This window comes from Coregonus lavaretus, assembly GCF_964263955.1.
Source record: "Coregonus lavaretus genome assembly, contig: HAP1_SCAFFOLD_760, whole genome shotgun sequence".
Classification (NCBI taxonomy): domain Eukaryota; kingdom Metazoa; phylum Chordata; class Actinopteri; order Salmoniformes; family Salmonidae; genus Coregonus; species Coregonus lavaretus.
Window position 1 is genome coordinate 22,501 of NW_028165889.1, and position 19,632 is coordinate 42,132.

The 19,632-nt window shown below is 46.3% G+C and overlaps 2 protein-coding genes across 3 annotated transcripts in view; one reads left to right on the top strand and one right to left on the bottom strand.

Annotated features, from left to right (window-relative positions):
* The window catches only part of LOC311115331 (PRELI domain-containing protein 1, mitochondrial-like), a 13,428-nt gene extending 8,347 nt beyond the window's left edge, over window positions 1-5,081 (top strand). Inside the window, exon 6 of the mRNA XM_084190524.1 lies at window positions 987-5,081. Within this exon, the coding sequence (XP_084046650.1) occupies window positions 987-1,111 (125 nt within the window). The 3' untranslated portion in view covers window positions 1,112-5,081. The remainder of the gene's footprint in view (window positions 1-986) is intronic.
* An 81-nt stretch (window positions 5,082-5,162) lies between these two features.
* LOC311115330 (max dimerization protein 3-like) overlaps window positions 5,163-19,632 on the bottom strand; it is a 37,488-nt gene continuing 23,018 nt past the window's right edge. Inside the window, exons 5-6 of one of the 2 annotated variants that reach the window (XM_084190522.1) lie at window positions 7,968-8,169; window positions 5,163-7,208 (exon numbers count right to left, since the gene is read on the bottom strand). In XM_084190522.1, coding sequence (XP_084046648.1) covers window positions 7,084-7,208; window positions 7,968-8,169 — 327 coding nt within the window. In that variant the 3' untranslated portion in view covers window positions 5,163-7,083. The remainder of the gene's footprint in view (window positions 7,209-7,967; window positions 8,170-19,632) is intronic. The other variant, XM_084190523.1, reaches the window with a different exon arrangement.

Consider the following 19,632-nt stretch of genomic DNA (forward strand, 5'->3'; position numbering starts at 1 on the left):
TAACCACCATGTTTCCTCTCTCTCTCTCTCTTCTCTCTCTCTCTCCTCTAACCACCATGTTTCCTCTCTCTCTCTCTCTCTTCTCTAACCACCATGTTTCCTCTCTCTCTCTCTCTCTCTCTTCTCTAACCACCATGTTTCCTCTCTCTCTCTCTCTTCTCTAACCACCATGTTTCCTCTCTCTCTCTCTTCTCTAACCACCATGTTTCCTCTCTCTCTCTTCTCTAACCACCATGTTTCCTCTCTCTCTCTCTTCTCTAACCACCATGTTTCCTCTCTCTCTCTTCTCTAACCACCATGTTTCCTCTCTCTCTCTCTTCTCTAACCACCATGTTTCCTCTCTCTCTCTCTCTTCTCTAACCACCATGTTTCCTCTCTCTCTCTCTCTTCTCTAACCACCATGTTTCCTCTCTCTCTTCTCTAACCACCATGTTTCCTCTCTCTTCTCTAACCACCATGTTTCCTCTCTCTCTCTCTTCTCTAACCACCATGTTTCCTCTCTCTCTCTCTTCTCTAACCACCATGTTTCCTCTCTCTCTCTTCTCTAACCACCATGTTTCCCCTCTCTTCTCTAACCACCATGTTTCCTCTCTCTTCTCTAACCACCATGTTTCCTCTCTCTTCTCTAACCACCATGTTTCCTCTCTCTTCTCTAACCACCATGTTTCCTCTCTCTCTCTCTTCTCTAACCACCATGTTTCCTCTCTCTCTCTCTTCTCTAACCACCATGTTTCCTCTCTCTCTCTCTCTTCTCTAACCACCATGTTTCCTCTCTCTCTTCTCTAACCACCATGTTTCCTCTCTCTCTCTCTCTTCTCTAACCACCATGTTTCCTCTCTCTCTCTCTCTCTCTCTCTCTCTCTCTCTCTCTCTCTCTCTCTCTCTCTCTTCTCTAACCACCATGTTTCCTCTCTCTCTCTCTTCTCTAACCACCATGTTTCCCCTCTCTTCTCTAACCACCATGTTTCCTGTCTCTTCTCCTCCAGGTGAGATCCCCTCCAGGACGCTGGCTGAGCATGCTACAGAGAGGGCCAGGGAGACGGCTCTGGCAGCTAAAGAGAGAGCCAAAGACCTGGCCTCACAGGCTCACAAGAAACAACAGTATGTCTGAGCTGCCAGTGTAGGGTGAAGTTGTCCCTAGATGGTTAGGATTGGGGCAGGGGAAGCTGATCCTTGATCTCTTCCTAGAAAACTTCAACCCGGAGCGCGAGGAAGTAGACATTGGCCCCTGTCAGTCCCGCCTGGATTCAAAGACCATTTCAAAATAATTTCAAGTTCTTTATCTGGGAACGATTGAGCATGCCTGGCTGGCACAATGGAACCGCTCCAGGCAGGCTCAAGCAAATGCAAAAAGTATTTCAAAAATGTTGAATAGTATTTGAACCCAGGTCTGGTTGTCCCTAACTGCTGGTCCAGAGTCAGATCTTATCCACCCCTCTAATGGTTAGATTTGGAGGTAGGGGAATCTGATCCTAGATCTGTGGTTAGGGTTGCAAAATTCCGGTAACTAAAATTCCCAGATTTTCCAGAAATTCCAGTTGAAAGATTCCCGGACCAGGAGGGAATAAGCAGGAAGTCCGGAATCCTCCAACCAGGATTTATGGAAAACCTGGGAATTTTGTAACTCTTAGGTGTTGACCGTGATCCGAGGGATGTACCATTACAGTTAAAGCCAATTTATGCTGGTGTTGAAAATGTGGTCGGAAGGTATGGAGGGCATGCAGAGGCCAAATCAAGCTCCCTACCGCATCGCTGAGCACATCCCAAAACAATGCAGAGGGCTCCGTTTCGTTCCGCATCGCTGAGCACATCCCAAAACAATGCAGAGGGCTCCGTTTCGTTCCGCATCGACGGTAGGTGGGGGCAGGAGGTCCTGTATAAACACAAACTCACTTCCTTCACAACAGCTCTGCATGTTTGCTCTGACTTCTGCAGAGGCTGCATCACAGTAAATAATGTACGGTCACTGCAGCAACACAGTAAATAATGTACTGCACCCTTGACCAGGGTGGTACCCTATTCCCTATATAGTGCACTACTGTTGACCAGGGTGGTACCCTATTCCCTATATAGTGCACTACTGTTGACCAGGGTGGTACCCTATTCCCTATATAGTGCACTACTGTTGACCAGGGTGGTACCCTATTCCCTATATAGTGCACTACTGTTGACCAGGGTGGTACCCTATTCCCTATATAGTGCACTACTGTTGACCAGGGTGGTACCCTATTCCCTATATAGTGCACTACTGTTGACCAGGGTGGTACCCTATTCCCTATATAGTGCACTACTGTTGACCAGGAAGCATTTCTCCTGTCTGTTGTAGTTCCTTTCCTTCATATGGTCTGTTTCTCACCCTGTAGATGAGACTGGCTACATATCTTCATTTACATATCTTCATTTACGTTTGTGTTTTAGGCTTACGATTGGAAATATTTATCTTTTCAAAATCAAATCTTTGTTTCTGCTAGCTAGACTGTTTTAAAAAAAGCCAATCTCAAAAAAATCTCACTCAATCTTGATTCATCACTCTTCGCTACAGGTTCATTGACTATTACATTTTTGATTCAGAATGATAATTCATTGCTTCAAATTGAAGTTGTTACCGGTGTGATGAGGGGGTCCACGTTATCTGCAGTCGTTGCTTGAAAGTGATCGGGCTAAGAGCGAGGGCTGCTGCTTGGCTCTCTCTTGACATTGTGAAAAGAAAGGATTGCGGTGGATATCGATGTCTGTATGCTTGAAGAAATTAGCTCCAGAAAGTGAGTCAAATTGTAAATTACACTTAAAGACATGCTCCGGAACTTTGACGACTACTAAGTATTTTTTTAAACCTCCAGCTTTGGGCTGGATGTGTCAATGTTATGTTCGTTTAAGCAATAAGGCACGAGGGGGTGTGGTATATTTCACGAAGCAACGCGGAGTACCTGGATACAGCCCTTAGCCGTGGTATATTGGCCATATACCACAAACCCCCGAGGTGCCTTATTGCTATTATAAACTGGTTACCAACGTAATTAGAGCACAGTAAAAATTAATGTTTTGTCATATCCGTGGTATACAGTCTGATATACCATGGCTGTCAGCCAATCAGCATTCAGGGCTCGAACCACCCAGTTTATAAACATGCAGAATTACTATCTTACCTCAATTAGCCAATAACATCCCTCGGTTGAAAGCGAGTTTTTCTAACCCTTTTCCCCCACGTGGGCCCGATTCCACGTAGAGCGAGGGAGGGAGCACATCTGTGAAGTAGTACACGATATTCGGGGACCACTTTTGGCTCATGAGCGCTACTTTCAGAACTACTGGCTATTAAGTATACAAAAGTACCTGAGAATCTCTTTTAAAGAAATGAATGAATACAAATTATGAATGTGCTATGTTTGAGCAACAGTATCGACTTATTGATGAATACCAATAAATATTTTCTGTTTCTGGATAATTTTTTCATTGTCTTCCTCAAATAATCTCATAGTACCTTGTGTCTGCCTTGAATAACAAGGAAGTGATTATTAAATATTACAAATATTTATTAATACAAAAAGGCATACATATCCTAGTATAAAAATGCTACATAATTGTACTGGAACAAAGAGACCGTTGACTGCATACAGACATGACATGGTCATAAGGCATCTTGTCAGGTATTAACATCCTGAAGGAAGGCAGGCAGTCAGCGCACCTCATTGGGTAACATCCTGAAGGAAGGCAGGCAGTCAGCGCACCTCATTGGGTAACATCCTGAAGGAAGGCAGGCAGTCAGCGCACCTCATTGGGTAACGTCCGGAAGGAAGGCAGTGCACCTCATTGGGTAACATCCTGAAGGAAGGCAGTGCACCTCATTGGGTAACATCCTGAAGGAAGGCAGTGCACCTCATTGGGTAACGTCCTGAAGGAAGGCAGTGCACCTCATTGGGTAACGTCCGGAAGGAAGGCAGTGCACCTCATTGGGTAACGTCCTGAAGGAAGGCAGTGCACCTCATTGGGTAACGTCCTGAAGGAAGGCAGTGCACCTCATTGGGTAACGTCCTGAAGGAAGGCAGGCAGTCAGTCACCTCAGAACAGGGTTTCCCAAACTCGGTCCTTGGGACCCCCAAGGGGTGCATGTTTTGGTTTTTGCCCTAACTCTACACAGCCGATTTCAAATAATCATCAAGCTTTGATCATTTGAATCAGCTGTGTAGTGTTAGGGCAAAACCCAAAACGGGTCCCCCAGGACAGAGTTTGGGAAACGCTGCCTCAGAGGATCAAATCCACAGTGAGTTTAGTTTAGTAGACGGGTACTTGTAAGACGGTTGCATTAGTCTCACAGAGCCATCCTTCCAAATCTAGTCTCATTGGCTAAGCCTGGCGTCCAAGGCTACAGTTGCATACATGTAAATGGCGAGTACTGTATTACATATCAAAATAATGCTTTTTGCCCAAACATTTACTACTTTCCTAACAACATGGTGGCATCTATTGCATGTATAATGAAGATATACTGAGTAATGCACTTGAAAATCCAGATAGAATGGATTCAAGTTCATACAAGCAATTGTCAATCAAAATATTTGCAAAATATGCATATTTAAAATGATGGACACTTAGCAAAGACTGCATGAGTTCCATAATGTCCACGTCAGAAACACCAAAACTAATAAAACTGTTAAACTCATGAAGCGCTGTTACAATATGGCCAGGTAGCTAAAAGATGATGGTGGTTTCCTATACACAGACTTATACATCATGATGGTGGTTTCCCGGACACCGATTTAGACCGGATCAAATCTGATTGCGGCTTTTAAAAGGCAATTTTCGATTGAGACGGCATTTGTAGCGTGAATGGGATCTCCACGGAGGCAGGAACATTGCCTTTAAAAACGGCAACGCCTATAAACCGTGATCGAATTCAATCCCTGCCTCAGCCTTTGATTAAAAACAAACTCAAAAAGGAACATCTTATCAAATAATATTTAGTCCAGGACTACAGTAATGTTAATCTGTGTCCGGGAAAGTTCAGGGGTGCGTTTCCTAAAAACATAAAGATCAGCTCAAGTACAATGGATAAAAAAAAAAAAAAGATCTTAATACTAGAGATAATATTACCCACAACCCTTAGAAGATATAAGGTGTGCATCCCAAATGGCACTGTATTCCCTACATCAGGGGTTCTCGAAGGGTCCGTACTGCAGGGGTCAGCAGCCAGATCGCAAAAAATACATGACATTTCTTTAATGAATATTACTGACAACAGATTAAATTAATTTTGTCCAAGGTGATCCATGGAATAATTTTAGAGATTGTAATATGTACCATTTCTGTTCTTCAGAGCCAATTTATGCTGGATCGGAAAACGTGGTCGGTCGGCTCCATACGGAGGGTGTGACGCCACGCATTGCCCAAGTCCTAGCAGAACTACTTCTACGCTGTTTTTGATCTCACTCCAGTTCTGATCCCTGACCCCTGCCCTAGATAGTGCACTGCTTTTGACCAGGGCCCTTTTATGGATCCTGGTCAAAAGTAGTGCACTATAAAAGGGAATTATTGTGCCGTTTGGGACGCAAAGAATAAGTGCTTTGTGGATGGTTTTGTGCAACAGAACAAAACAAAAAAAATAAATGAAATCAAATACAGGACAGACTCTGTCACAATAACAGATCAGACGGACAGTCACAATAATAATTCAGACAGACCACAGACTTGATAAGTGCTGTACATCCTGACAATACATTAGAATATTCCTGAAGCTTGTTAGCTGGAGAGAAAGGCTGAAGAGTTTAATGCAGCGTTTTCCAATATAGAGATATTGTATTAAAATAAGTCCTTAGAGCAACAGATTGTAGCACCGTTCTGTGAACTTGTTACGGGTCCCAAAAGTGGTTCCCTACATCAGGGATCATCCACTAGATTCAGCCGCGGGTCAATGTTTTTCTTCAGTGGATGGTCAAGGGGGCCGGAACATAATTACAAATAATTTGTAGACTGCAAATTGATTTGCTGGTGTTTTTTTTACAGTCTTACGTACAACGATAAATAAATACAGTCACCTGCGGGCCGGCCACCAGTTGGGAAACCCTTCCCTATGTAGTGCCCTACATTATTGGACCCTGGTCAAAACTAGTGCACTATAAAGGGCATAGGGTGCCATTTGGGACTCAGCCTGGTGTCTTCATAATGCTTGTGGACAGTTGAGTTCAGCAGCTTGAGATATCTATTCAACCACCTTTACCTGGGTCGTATTCATTAGGGCACACCGTAGCAAAACGTTTTGCAACGGAAAACATACCAGAGCTTTTTCTCATTGGACAGGTAGTCTCTCCCTGTTTCAGTATGTTTTCTAATGAATACTACCCTGTTTCTATTTGAAGTAAATTAGACTGTGGTAAGAAACGTATCCTGAATCTCAATGATTCTTCCTGCCATTCATACGGTGGCCTAACGGTTATAGCGTGGGCCAGTAACCCAAAGGTTGCTAGTTCGAATCTCCAAGCTGACAAGGTGAAACATTTGCCGATGTGCCCTTGTGCAAGGCACATAACCCTAATGATAATGGCTGACCCTGGCTGTGTCTCAGGGGGAGTTGGGATATGGAGAAGAAAAACATTTCCCATTCAGACGTGCGTATTAATCCACACTTGTACATGTGTGAAATAGGGCAAATATCAGCACACACCAAATTATTATTATTAGGTTGGACGGTCCTGGAGTGCTGGCTGTTTCAGGGGTCAGACTGAGAAAAAAACCTGCTCAGAAATGTGAGCAAAATATATATTTTAAAAACAGATTCAGCTCACAGTAAGTCAGAGCTAAGTGAGAAGTTAGATCAAATAAAATAAAACATTTAAAAAAGGGATCACTTTGCCCCGGTTGCTGCTGTGTGTGTAGGCCAGCTGTCCTGTTGTTCCTCATCCTTTTCTGTCTTCGTCTTATTTGGAATGTTTTTCCTCCTGTGTGTCCCCATTGTCTTACGTCAGGCGGCGTCATTCCAACGCGGCGCTCGTCCCTCAACCGACAGCGCAGGTGGAATCGTCGCACTATCTGACGTAAGACAATGGTGTGTCCCTCCAGGGGTGTATCTCGTGTACGGCGGTAGGTAGGTCATAGCCCGGCCCGGTCGGGGCTGCTGGAGTAACAGTGATCTATGCCTGCGTGGGGGACCGTCCCCAGACCATCAGAGTCCAGACACTCAAACGCCATACTCTCCACATCAACCTCCACGTCTTCTGCAATAACAAAAACAACACATCGGGTTAGCAAAAGACAATCTACAATCTGTCAAATACGGCTGGAAAAAAAAAAGCAAATCTGTGCAATTGCAGACTCAAATGTCCTTTAGTTGTACTGAAGACACCGGATTTCTCTGATATGAAACACTAAGCTTACTAACTTTTAACATGAACACTTCAGTCAACAAAACCTGACGTTGTAGACCTACATCCCTAACGCTTGAAAATGGAGATGGATCTAAAGATGTTGAAGAGCTGTGACTGACACCATCTCATATCCCTGATAAAGAGAGTGTGAAAACACTTCCGTCAACAAAACCTGAAGGATGTACTCCCTAACAAATGGATATCCCCAGGCGTCGTTTTGAGAGAGTTACTAAACATGGGTAAGAGAGCTGTGATTGGAGAAGAGAGCTGTGATTAGAGAAGAGAGCTGTGATTGGAGAAGAGAGCTGTGATTGGAGAAGAGAGCTGTGATTGGAGAAGAGAGCTGTGATTGGAGAAGAGAGCTGTGATTAGAGAAGAGAGCTGTGATTAGAGAAGAGAGCTGTGATTGGAGAAGAAAGCTGTGATTAGAGAAGAGAGCTGTGATTAGAGAAGAGAGCTGTGATTGGAGAAGAGAGCTGTGATTGGAGAAGAGAGCTGTGATTAGAGAAGAGAGCTGTGATTAGAGAAGAGAGCTGTGATTGGAGAAGAGAGCTGTGATTGGAGAAGAGAGCTGTGATTGGAGAAGAGAGCTGTGATTGAGAGACTCACCTCTGTCAGAGTCAGACCTCTCTGAAGAGGACATGGCTGCTGATCCCAGACTGTCGTTCCTCATCCTCTCTGAGACCACGCCTGTTCCTCCCAGACCCCCTAGGCCTCCCTGTAGCTGCTCCAGTCTCACCCTCAGCTCTCTCTGCTCCCAACGCAGACGACCCTTCAACTGCTCCGCACGTTCATCCTGCTCCTGCAGCTTCTAATGGGGGCGAAGGAGAGAGAGATGAGTACAGTTATACACAGAGAGAGAGAGAGTGCGAGAGAGATGAGTACAGTTATATATATAGAGAGAGAGAGCTCAAAGACATTGCTCCTGCATTTTTCAGCATGTTTTTACAAAAAATATAGATTTAGAGTTAGATAAACTTTGATTTTTTTGGCAGGGACATATACAGGATGCTACCCTCCACAACATAACCTTCATTCCAAACCGAAACTCCAAACCTACAACCTGATTTTGGATGGAATTACCTGGAAGGCTTTCTACTACCAAGGATGACTATTCCCAAGCTATACAGCAAATGCTCTGGCAAACAAACAGAAACCTGAAAACACCAACCAACCTGGAACTGAGTGAGTAATGTTTAGTCTGAAGCAATTTTTTACTTTCAAAAACCAAGAAGAAAAATACATTACAATTATATATTTTACTTTATAAGGACTGAATGCTAAGGCTACCAAGCTTGCTAGTACAAAGAGATACAACTTCAATTAGCACTGACGTGGGAAGTGAGGTGTCAAACCCCTTGAGGCCAACAATGGCAGAAGAGTCGCCAACCAAATGGAGAAGCCTTAGAAGCACCCTCCCGCTGTTCAGAGGTCATTAAAATACAGTACCCTCTGAATGTAAAGAATGATAAGACACGAAAAGAGTACAAAATGAAGCTCCTGATGGGAAATCAGGAGACACTTCTTGCTGACTTTTATAAAAATGGGAACATAAGCAACCTTATCTTCCACACAGACCATCCCCTGGCATGGCACAGTGCTATACTAGCACACTACCCCTCTGTTAAGAGGGGGGGTGTTAGCGATGGGTGGAAACTCAGGATACTAGACATCGAGGACTCTGAGTCGTCTAATATAAATCTCTATAAATCTGGAACAGTATTGGTACAGGGCAACCCCAAACAGTTCCAGCTGGACTTTCACCTAATCAAAGAAATAGCTCAGCAGGAGAAGCTCTCCCTTGAGAAAGATACCCCCACCCCGAGCGGGTCAGACCAGACCTCTTCATTACATAACCCCACAAAGCAACCCCAAGCGGAAAGTCAACTTCCCAGCACAGAGCACTACTCCCTCATTGAAATGAAGGATAAATTCACCCAGCTGGAGGTAAGGCAAGTGGAGCTGGAACAGCAGGTGAACAAACTCCAGTCCAGCACAACACCACCCCCTTAACTAGAGCTGGAGGTGGAGAGAGACATATCTGCACTCTGTACTGTGGTGAGACAACATAAAAATGGAGAAAGAGCAGGAGAAGAACCGAGCACTTCAACATCAACATCCCCACCTGGTGCCGACGAAGATGGCGGCCTCGCGACTAGCTCTTAGGAAACTTTGCAGTATTTAGTTTTTTTTATGTATTATTTTTTTACATTATTAACTCAGAAAGTGTTTGGCATCATTACATACAGCCGGGAAAAAATATTGGATATCAGAGCGGCGGAAACTCGCCAGCATTACGACCAGGAATACGACTTTCCCGAAGCGGATCCTTTGATCTGAACTGATTCCAGCGGCTGACCCAAAACATCGCCGGCGGAGGAGAGGCACTCGGAGCGGCCTGCTGGTCCGACTTAGGAGGCGCGCACACCACCCACCGCTTCCAAGTATTCTACTCGCTAATCTTCACTCTTTGGTTAACAAAGTCGACGAACTACGGGCAAGGATTTCTTTCCAGAGAGACATCAGGGCCTGTTACATCCTCTGTTTCACGGAAACATGGCTCTCTTGGGATATTCTGTCTGAATCGGTCCAGCCAGATGGGTTCTCAGTTCATCGCGCAGACAGGAATAAATACAGTTTAAATAAAGTCGGAAGTTTACATACACTTAGGTTGGAGTCATTAAAACTCGTTTTTCAACCACTCCACAAATTTCTTGTTAACAAACTATCATTTTGGCAAGTCGGTTAGGGCATCTACTTTGTGCATGACACAAGTCATTTTTCCAACAATTGTTTACAGACAGATTATTTCACTTATAATTCACTGTATCACAATTCCAGTGGGTCAGAAGTTTACATACACTAAGTTGACTGTGCCTTTAAACAGCTTGGAAAATTCCAGAAAATGATGTCATGGCTTTAGAAGCTTCTGATAGCCTAATTGATATAATTTGAGTCAATTGGAGGTGTACCTGTGGATATATTTCAAGGCCTACCTTCAAACTCAGTGCCTTTTTGCTTGACATTAAGGGAAAATCAAAAGAAATCAGGCAAGACCTCAGAAAAAAATTGTAGACCTCCACAAGTCTGGTTCATCCTTGGGAGCAATTTCCAAACGCCTGAAGGTACCACGTTCATCTGTACAAACAATAGTACGCAAGTATAAACACAATGGGACCACGCAGCCGTCATACCGCTCAGGAAGGAGACGCGTTCTGTCACCTAGAGATGAATGTCCTTTGTGCGAAAAGTGCAAATCAATCCCAGAACAACAGCAAAGGACCTTGTGAAGATGCTGGAGGAAACAGGTACAAAAGTATCTATATCCACAGTAAAACAAGTCCTATATCGACATAACCTGAAAGACCGCTCAGCAAGGAAGAAGCCACTGCTCCAAAACCGTCATAAAAAAGCCAGACTACGGTTTGCAACTGCACATGGGGACAAAGATCGTACTTTTGGAGAAATGTCCTCTGGTCTGATGAAACAAAAATAGAACTGTTTGGCCATCATGACCATCGTTATGTTTGGAGGAAAAAGGGGGTTGCTTGCAAGCCGAAGAACACCATCCCAACCGTGAAGCACGGGGGTGGCAGCATCATGCTGTGGGGGTGCTTTCCTGCAGGAGGGACTGGTGCACTTAACAAAATAGATGGCATTATGAGGAAGGAAATTTATGTGGATATATTGAAGCAACATCTCAAGACATCAGTCAGGAAGTTAAAGCTTGGTCACAAATGGGTCTTCCAAATGGACAATGACCCCAAGCATACTTCCAAAGTTATGGCTTAAGGACAACAAAGTCAAGGATTTGGAGTGGCCATCACAAAGCCCTGACCTCAATCCTATAGAAAATGTGTGGGCAGAACTGAAAAAGCGTATGCGAGTAAGGAGGCCTACAAACCTGATTCCGTTACACCAGCTCTGTCAGGAGGAATGGGCCAAAATTCACCCAACTTATTGTGGGAAGCTTGTGGAAGGCTACCTGAAACGTTTGACCCAAGTTAAACATTTTAAAGGCAATGCTACCAAATACTAATTGAGTGTATGTAAACTTCTGACCCACTGGGAATGTGATGAAAGAAATAAAAGCTGAAATAAATCATTCTCTCTACTATTATTCTGACATTTCACATTCTTAAAATAAAGTGGTGATCCTAACTGACTTAAGACAGGGAATTTTTACTAGGATTAAATGTCAGGAATTGTGAAAAACTGAGTTTAAATGTATTTGGCTAAGGTGTATGTAAACTTTCGACTTCAACTGTATCTCTCCGGGAAGCAGAAGGGCGGAGGTGTGTGTTTCATGATTAACGACTCTTGGTGTAATTGTAGTAACATAGAGGAACTCGAGTCCTTCTGTTCACCCTACCTAGAATACCTCACAATCAAATGCCGACCGTATTATCTCCCAAGAGAATTCTCTCTGGTTATAGTCCCGGCCGTGTATATCCCCCCTCAAGCCGATACCACGACGGCCCACAAAGAACTACACTGGACTTTATGCAAACTGGAAACCACATATCCTGAGGCTGCATTTATTGTAGCCGGGGATTTTAACAAAGCAAATTTGAGGACTAGGCTGCCGAAGTTCTATCAACATATCGACTGTTGTACTCGCGTTGCTAAAATCCTTGACCATTGCTATTCGATGTTCCGGGATGGTTATAAGGCCCTCCCCCGCCCTCCTTTCGGCAAATCTGACCACGACTCCATTTTGCTTCTCCCTTCCCATAGGCAGAAACTCAAACAGGAAGTACCCGTGCTAAGGACTATTCAACGCTGGTCTGACCAATTGGAATCCACGCTTCAAGATTGTTTTGATCACGCGGACTGGGATATGTTCCGGGTAGCTTCCGAAAATAATTTAGACATATACACTGAAACAGTGTATAGGTGATGTTGTGCCCACTGTGACTATTAAAACCTACCCTGAAATGATGTTTCTATGGTATAATGATGTCATGCTAACCAGAAACCGTGGATAGAACCGTGGCAGCATTCGCGCAAATCTGAAAGCGCGAACCACCGCATTCAACCATGGCAAGGTGACTGGGAATATGGCAGAATACAAACAGTGTAGCTACTCACTCCGCAAGGCAATTAAACTGGCAAAACATCAGTATAGAGACAAAGTGTAGTCGCAATTCAACGGCTCAGACACGAGACGTATGTGGCAGTGTCTACAGACAATCACGGACTACAAAAAGAAAATCAGCCACGTCGCCGTGACAGACGTCTTGCTTCCAGACAAGCTAAACACCTTCTTCGCCCGCTTTGAGGATAACACAGTGCCACTGACGAGGCCCACTACCAAGGACTGTGGCCCCTCCTTCTCCATGGCCGACGTGATTAAGACATTTAAGCATGTTAACCCCCGCAAAGCTGCCGGCCCAGACGGCATCCCTAGCCGCGTCCTCAGAGCATGCGCAGACCAGCTGGCTGGTTTGTTCATGGACATATTCAATCTCTCCCTTTCCCAGTCTGCTGTTCCCACATGCTTCAAGAGGGCCACCATTGTTCCTGTACCCAAGAAAGCAAAGGTAACTGAACTAAATTACTATCGCCCTGTAGCACTCACTTCTGTCATCATGAAGTGCTTTGAGAGGCTAGTTAAGGATCATATCACCTCTACCTTACCTGACACCCTGGACCCACTTCAATTTGCTTACCGCCCCAATAGATCCACAGACGATGCAATCGCCATCACACTGCACACTGCACACAAGAGAAATACCTATGTAAGAATGCTGTTCATTGACTATAGCTCAGCATTCAACACCATAGTACCCTCCAAGCTCATCATTAAGCTTGAGGCCCTGGGTCTGAACACCGCCCTGTGCAACTGGGTCCTGGACTTCCTGACGGACCGCCCCCAGGTGGTGAAGGTAGGAAACAACATCTCCACTTCGCTGATCCTCAACACTGGGGCCCCACAAGGGTGCGTGCTCAGCCCCCTCCTGTACTCCCTGTTCACCCATGACTGCGTGGCCAAGCACGCCTCCAACTCAATCATCAAGTTTGCAGACGACACAACAGTAGTAGGCTTGATTACCAACAATGACGAGTCCGCCTACAGGGAGGAGGTGAGGGCTCTGGGAGTGCAGTGCCAGGAAAATAACCTCTCACTCAACATCAACAAAACAAAGGAGATGATCGTGGACTTCAGGAAACAGCAGAGGGTGCACGCCTCTATCCACATCGACGGGACCGCAGTGGAGAAGGTGGAAAAGCTTCAAGTTTCTTGGCGTACACATCACCGACAAACTGAAATAGTCCACCCACGCAGACAGTGTGGTGAAGAAGGCGCAACAGAGCCTCTTCAACCTCAGGAGGCTGAAGAAATGTGGCTTATCACCTAAAACCCTCACAAACTTTTACAGATGCACAATTGAGAGCATCCTGTCGGGCTGTATCACCGCCTGGTACGGCAACTGCACCGCCCACAACTGCAGGGCTCTCCAGAGGGTGGTGCGGTCTGCCGAACGCATTACCGGGGGCAAACTACCCGCCCTCCAAGACACATACAGCACCCGCATGTCACAGGAAGGCCAAAAAGATCATCAAGGACATCAACCACCCGAGCCACGGCCTGTTCACCCCGCTATCATCCAGAAGGCGAGGTCAGTACAGGTGCATCAAAGCTGGGACCGAGAGAATGAAAAACAGCTTCTATCTCAAGGCCATCAGACTGAAAGTCTCTCAACCCTAGACCCTGACCATAGCCTCGACATCACACCCAGACAAACAACCCTAGACCCTGACCATAGCCTCGACATCACACCCAGACAAACAACCCTAGACCCTGACCATAGCCTCGACATCACACCCAGACAAACAACCCTAGACCCTGACCATAGCCTCGACATCACACCCAGACAAACAACCCTAGACCCTGACCATAGCCTCGACATCACACCCAGACAAACAACCCCAGACCCTGACCATAGCCTCGACATCACACCCAGACAAACAACCCCAGACCCTGACCATAGCCTCGACATCACACCCAGACAAACAACCCAGACCCTGACCATAGCCTCGACATCACACCCAGACAAACAACCCTAGACCCTGACCATAGCCTCGACATCACACCCAGACAAACAACCCTAGACCCTGACCATAGCCTCGACATCACACCCAGACAAACAACCCTAGACCCTGACCATAGCCTCGACATCACACCCAGACAAACAACCCTAGACCCTGACCATAGCCTCGACATCACACCCAGACAAACAACCCCAGACACTGACCATAGCCTCGACATCACACCCAGACAAACAACCCCAGACCCTGACCATAGCCTCGACATCACACCCAGACAAACAACCCAGAAACTGACCATAGCCTCGACATCACACCCAGACAAACAACCCCAGACCCTGACCATAGCCTCGACATCACACCCAGACAAACAACCCTAGACCCTGACCATAGCCTCGACATCACACCCAGACAAACAACCCTAGACCCTGACCATAGCCTCGACATCACACCCAGACAAACAACCCTAGACCCTGACCATAGCCTCGACATCACACCCAGACAAACAACCCTAGACCCTGACCATAGCCTCGACATCACACCCAGACAAACAACCCCAGACCCTGACCATAGCCTCGACATCACACCCAGACAAACAACCCCAGACCCTGACCATAGCCTCGACATCACACCCAGACAAACAACCCAGACCCTGACCATAGCCTCGACATCACACCCAGACAAACAACCCCAGACCCTGACCATAGCCTCGACATCACACCCAGACAAACAACCCTAGACCCTGACCATAGCCTCGACATCACACCCAGACAAACAACCCCAGACCCTGACCATAGCCTCGACATCACACCCAGACAAACAACCCTAGACCCTGACCATAGCCTCGACATCACACCCAGACAAACAACCCTAGACCCTGACCATAGCCTCGACATCACACCCAGACAAACAACCCTAGACCCTGACCATAGCCTCGACATCACACCCAGACAAACAACCCTAGACCCTGACCATAGCCTCGTGGATAGAACCGTGGCAGCATTCGCGCAAATCTGAAAGCGCGAACCACCGCATTCAACCATGGCAAGGTGACTGGGAATATGGCAGAATACAAACAGTGTAGCTACTCACTCCGCAAGGCAATTAAACTGGCAAAACATCAGTATAGAGACAAAGTGTAGTCGCAATTCAACGGCTCAGACACGAGACGTATGTGGCAGTGTCTACAGACAATCACGGACTACAAAAAGAAAATCAGCCACGTCGCCGTGACAGACGTCTTGCTTCCAGACAAGCTAAACACCTTCTTCGCCCGCTTTGAGGATAACACAGTGCCACTGACGAGGCCCACTACCAAGGACTGTGGCCCCTCCTTCTCCATGGCCGACGTGATTAAGACATTTAAGCATGTTAACCCCCGCAAAGCTGCCGGCCCAGACGGCATCCCTAGCCGCGTCCTCAGAGCATGCGCAGACCAGCTGGCTGGTTTGTTCATGGACATATTCAATCTCTCCCTTTCCCAGTCTGCTGTTCCCACATGCTTCAAGAGGGCCACCATTGTTCCTGTACCCAAGAAAGCAAAGGTAACTGAACTAAATTACTATCGCCCTGTAGCACTCACTTCTGTCATCATGAAGTGCTTTGAGAGGCTAGTTAAGGATCATATCACCTCTACCTTACCTGTCACCCTGGACCCACTTCAATTTGCTTACCGCCCCAATAGATCCACAGACGATGCAATCGCCATCACACTGCACACTGCACACAAGAGAAATACCTATGTAAGAATGCTGTTCATTGACTATAGCTCAGCATTCAACACCATAGTACCCTCCAAGCTCATCATTAAGCTTGAGGCCCTGGGTCTGAACACCGCCCTGTGCAACTGGGTCCTGGACTTCCTGACGGACCGCCCCCAGGTGGTGAAGGTAGGAAACAACATCTCCACTTCGCTGATCCTCAACACTGGGGCCCCACAAGGGTGCGTGCTCAGCCCCCTCCTGTACTCCCTGTTCACCCATGACTGCGTGGCCAAGCACGCCTCCAACTCAATCATCAAGTTTGCAGACGACACAACAGTAGTAGGCTTGATTACCAACAATGACGAGTCCGCCTACAGGGAGGAGGTGAGGGCTCTGGGAGTGTAGTGCCAGGAAAATAACCTCTCACTCAACATCAACAAAACAAAGGAGATGATCGTGGACTTCAGGAAACAGCAGAGGGAGCACGCCTCTATCCACATCGACGGGACCGCAGTGGAGAAGGTGGAAAAGCTTCAAGTTTCTTGGCGTACACATCACCGACAAACTGAAATAGTCCACCCACGCAGACAGTGTGGTGAAGAAGGCGCCACAGAGCCTCTTCAACCTCAGGAGGCTGAAGAAATGTGGCTTATCACCTAAAACCCTCACAAACTTTTACAGATGCACAATTGAGAGCATCCTGTCGGGCTGTATCACCGCCTGGTACGGCAACTGCACCGCCCACAACTGCAGGGCTCTCCAGAGGGTGGTGCGGTCTGCCGAACGCATCACCGGGGGCAAACTACCCGCCCTCCAAGACACATACAGCACCCGCATGTCACAGGAAGGCCAAAAAGATCATCAAGGACATCAACCACCCGAGCCACGGCCTGTTCACCCCGCTATCATCCAGAAGGCGAGGTCAGTACAGGTGCATCAAAGCTGGGACCGAGAGAATGAAAAACAGCTTCTATCTCAAGGCCATCAGACTGAAAGTCTCTCAACCCTAGACCCTGACCATAGCCTCGACATCACACCCAGACAAACAACCCTAGACCCTGACCATAGCCTCGACATCACACCCAGACAAACAACCCTAGACCCTGACCATAGCCTCGACATCACACCCAGACAAACAACCCTAGACCCTGACCATAGCCTCGACATCACACCCAGACAAACAACCCTAGACCCTGACCATAGCCTCGACATCACACCCAGACAAACAACCCTAGACCCTGACCATAGCCTCGACATCACACCCAGACAAACAAATGAAGAACCCCAAGCCCAGGGGATCCCAACCCCTCTGAGCACCACCCCTGTCAGCCACCCTGATAGCCCTCATGACGACCCCCCCCCACACCCACTGAGGACATACACAAGCCACAGATTGTACTCCTTATGGACTCAAACGGGAAATACATACGAGAAAATAAACCTTTTCAGTGTCTAAACTAAAAAAGCTTATTTTACTTGGTTATCTCAACGAAAAGACTTCCACCCTGCTACCATACAGCGGGTAAACGCAAGTATTTCCCGTGACTGTGCCTCAAACCCAAATGTCTACCTGGCCCACCACTCCACCCTGGACATGAACAGCCTTTATGACCAGGTCCACCTCTACAAGGCAGCAGTGCCCACCTTCGCCCGGACCCTAAAGGATATCGCCCTCAACCGCAGACCCAACACCTCACACAGGAGCAACAGATCAACAGACACCCCACCAAGACCAGCGAGACCCCCCCCCAATCATTTCCAGACCCAGGGACATGTACTAGTCTGTGGCGACCTAAAAGCCAGAACAGGACAAGAACCTGACACCCTCCGCACACAGGGGGACAAACACCAACCTGGAGGTGACAGCATTCCCTCCCCCATATGCCCCCCTAGGCACAACTACGACAACATAACCAACAAAAACGGGTCACGACTCCTGCAGCTCTGTCGCACACTGGGTATGTACATAGTCAATGGTAGGCTTCGAGGGGACTCCTATGGTAGGTACACCTATAGCTCATCTCTTGGCAGTAGTACTGTAGACTACTTTATCACTGACCTCAACCCAGAGTCTCTCAGAGCGTTCACAGTCAGCCCACTGACACCCCTATCAGAGCACAGCAAAATCACAGTCTACTTGAACAGAGCAATAGTCAATCATGAGGCATCAAAGCCAAAGGAACTGAATAATATTAAGACATGCTATGGATGGAAGGAAAGTAGTGTTGAAACCTACCAAAAAACAATTAGGCAACAACAAATTCAATCCATTCTAGACAACCCCAGGACAGCAACACAATTAGACCCAACCAAATCATGGGAAAACAAAAACAGAATTACTTGACAAAAAACAGAGCAAACTAGAATGCTATTTGGCTCTAAACAGAGAGTACACAAAGGCAGAATACCTGACCACTGTGACTGACCCAAACTTAAGGAAAGCTTTGACTATGTACAGACTCAGTGAGCATAGCCTTGCTATTGAGAAAGGCCGCCGTAGGCAGACCTGGCTCTCAAGAGAAGACAGGCTATGTGCACACTGCCCACAAAATGAGGTGGAAACTGAGCTGCACTTCCTAACATCCTGCCAAATGTATGACCATATTAGAGACACATATTTCCCTCAGATTACAGAGATCCACAAAGAATTTTTAAACAAACCCAATTTTGATAAACTCCCATATCTACTGGGTGAAAAACCACAGTGTGCCATCACAGAAGCAATATTTGTGACCTGTTGCCACAAGAAAAGGGCAACCAGTGAAGAACAAACACCATTGTAAATACAACCCATATTTATGTTTATTTATTTTCCCATTTGTACTTTAACTATTTGCACATCATTCCAACACTGTATATAGCCATAATATGACATTTGAAATGTCTTTATTCTTTTGGAACTTCTGAGTGTAATGTTTACTGTTAATTTTTATTATTTATTTCACTTTTGTTTACTATCTACTTCACTTGCTTTGGCAATGTTAACATACGTTTCCCATGACAATAAAGCCCTTAAATTGAAATTGAAATTGAATTGAATTGAGAGCGAGAGAGAGAGAGAGAGATGAGTACAGTCATACAGAGAGAGAGAGAGAGAGAGAGACAGAGACAGACAGAGAGAGAGAGAGGGAGAGATATGAGTACAGTCATACAGAGAGAGACAGAGACAGAGACAGAGACAGAGAGAGAGAGAGAGAGAGAGAGAGAGAGAGATACAGAGAGAGAGAGAGAGAGAGAGGGAGAGACAGAGACAGACAGAGAGAGAGAGAGAGAGAGAGAGAGAGAGAGAGAGAGAGAGATGAGTACAGTCATACAGAGAGAGAGAGAGAGAGACAGAGAGAGAGAGACAGAGACAGACAGAGAGAGAGAGAGAGAGAGAGAGAGAGAGAGAGACAGAGAGAGAGAGAGAGAGAGAGACAGAGACAGACAGAGAGAGAGAGAGAGAGAGAGAGGGAGAGATATGAGTACAGTCATACAGAGAGAGAAGAAAGATTCCAAATAGAGCAGCAGCTGCTGAAAAA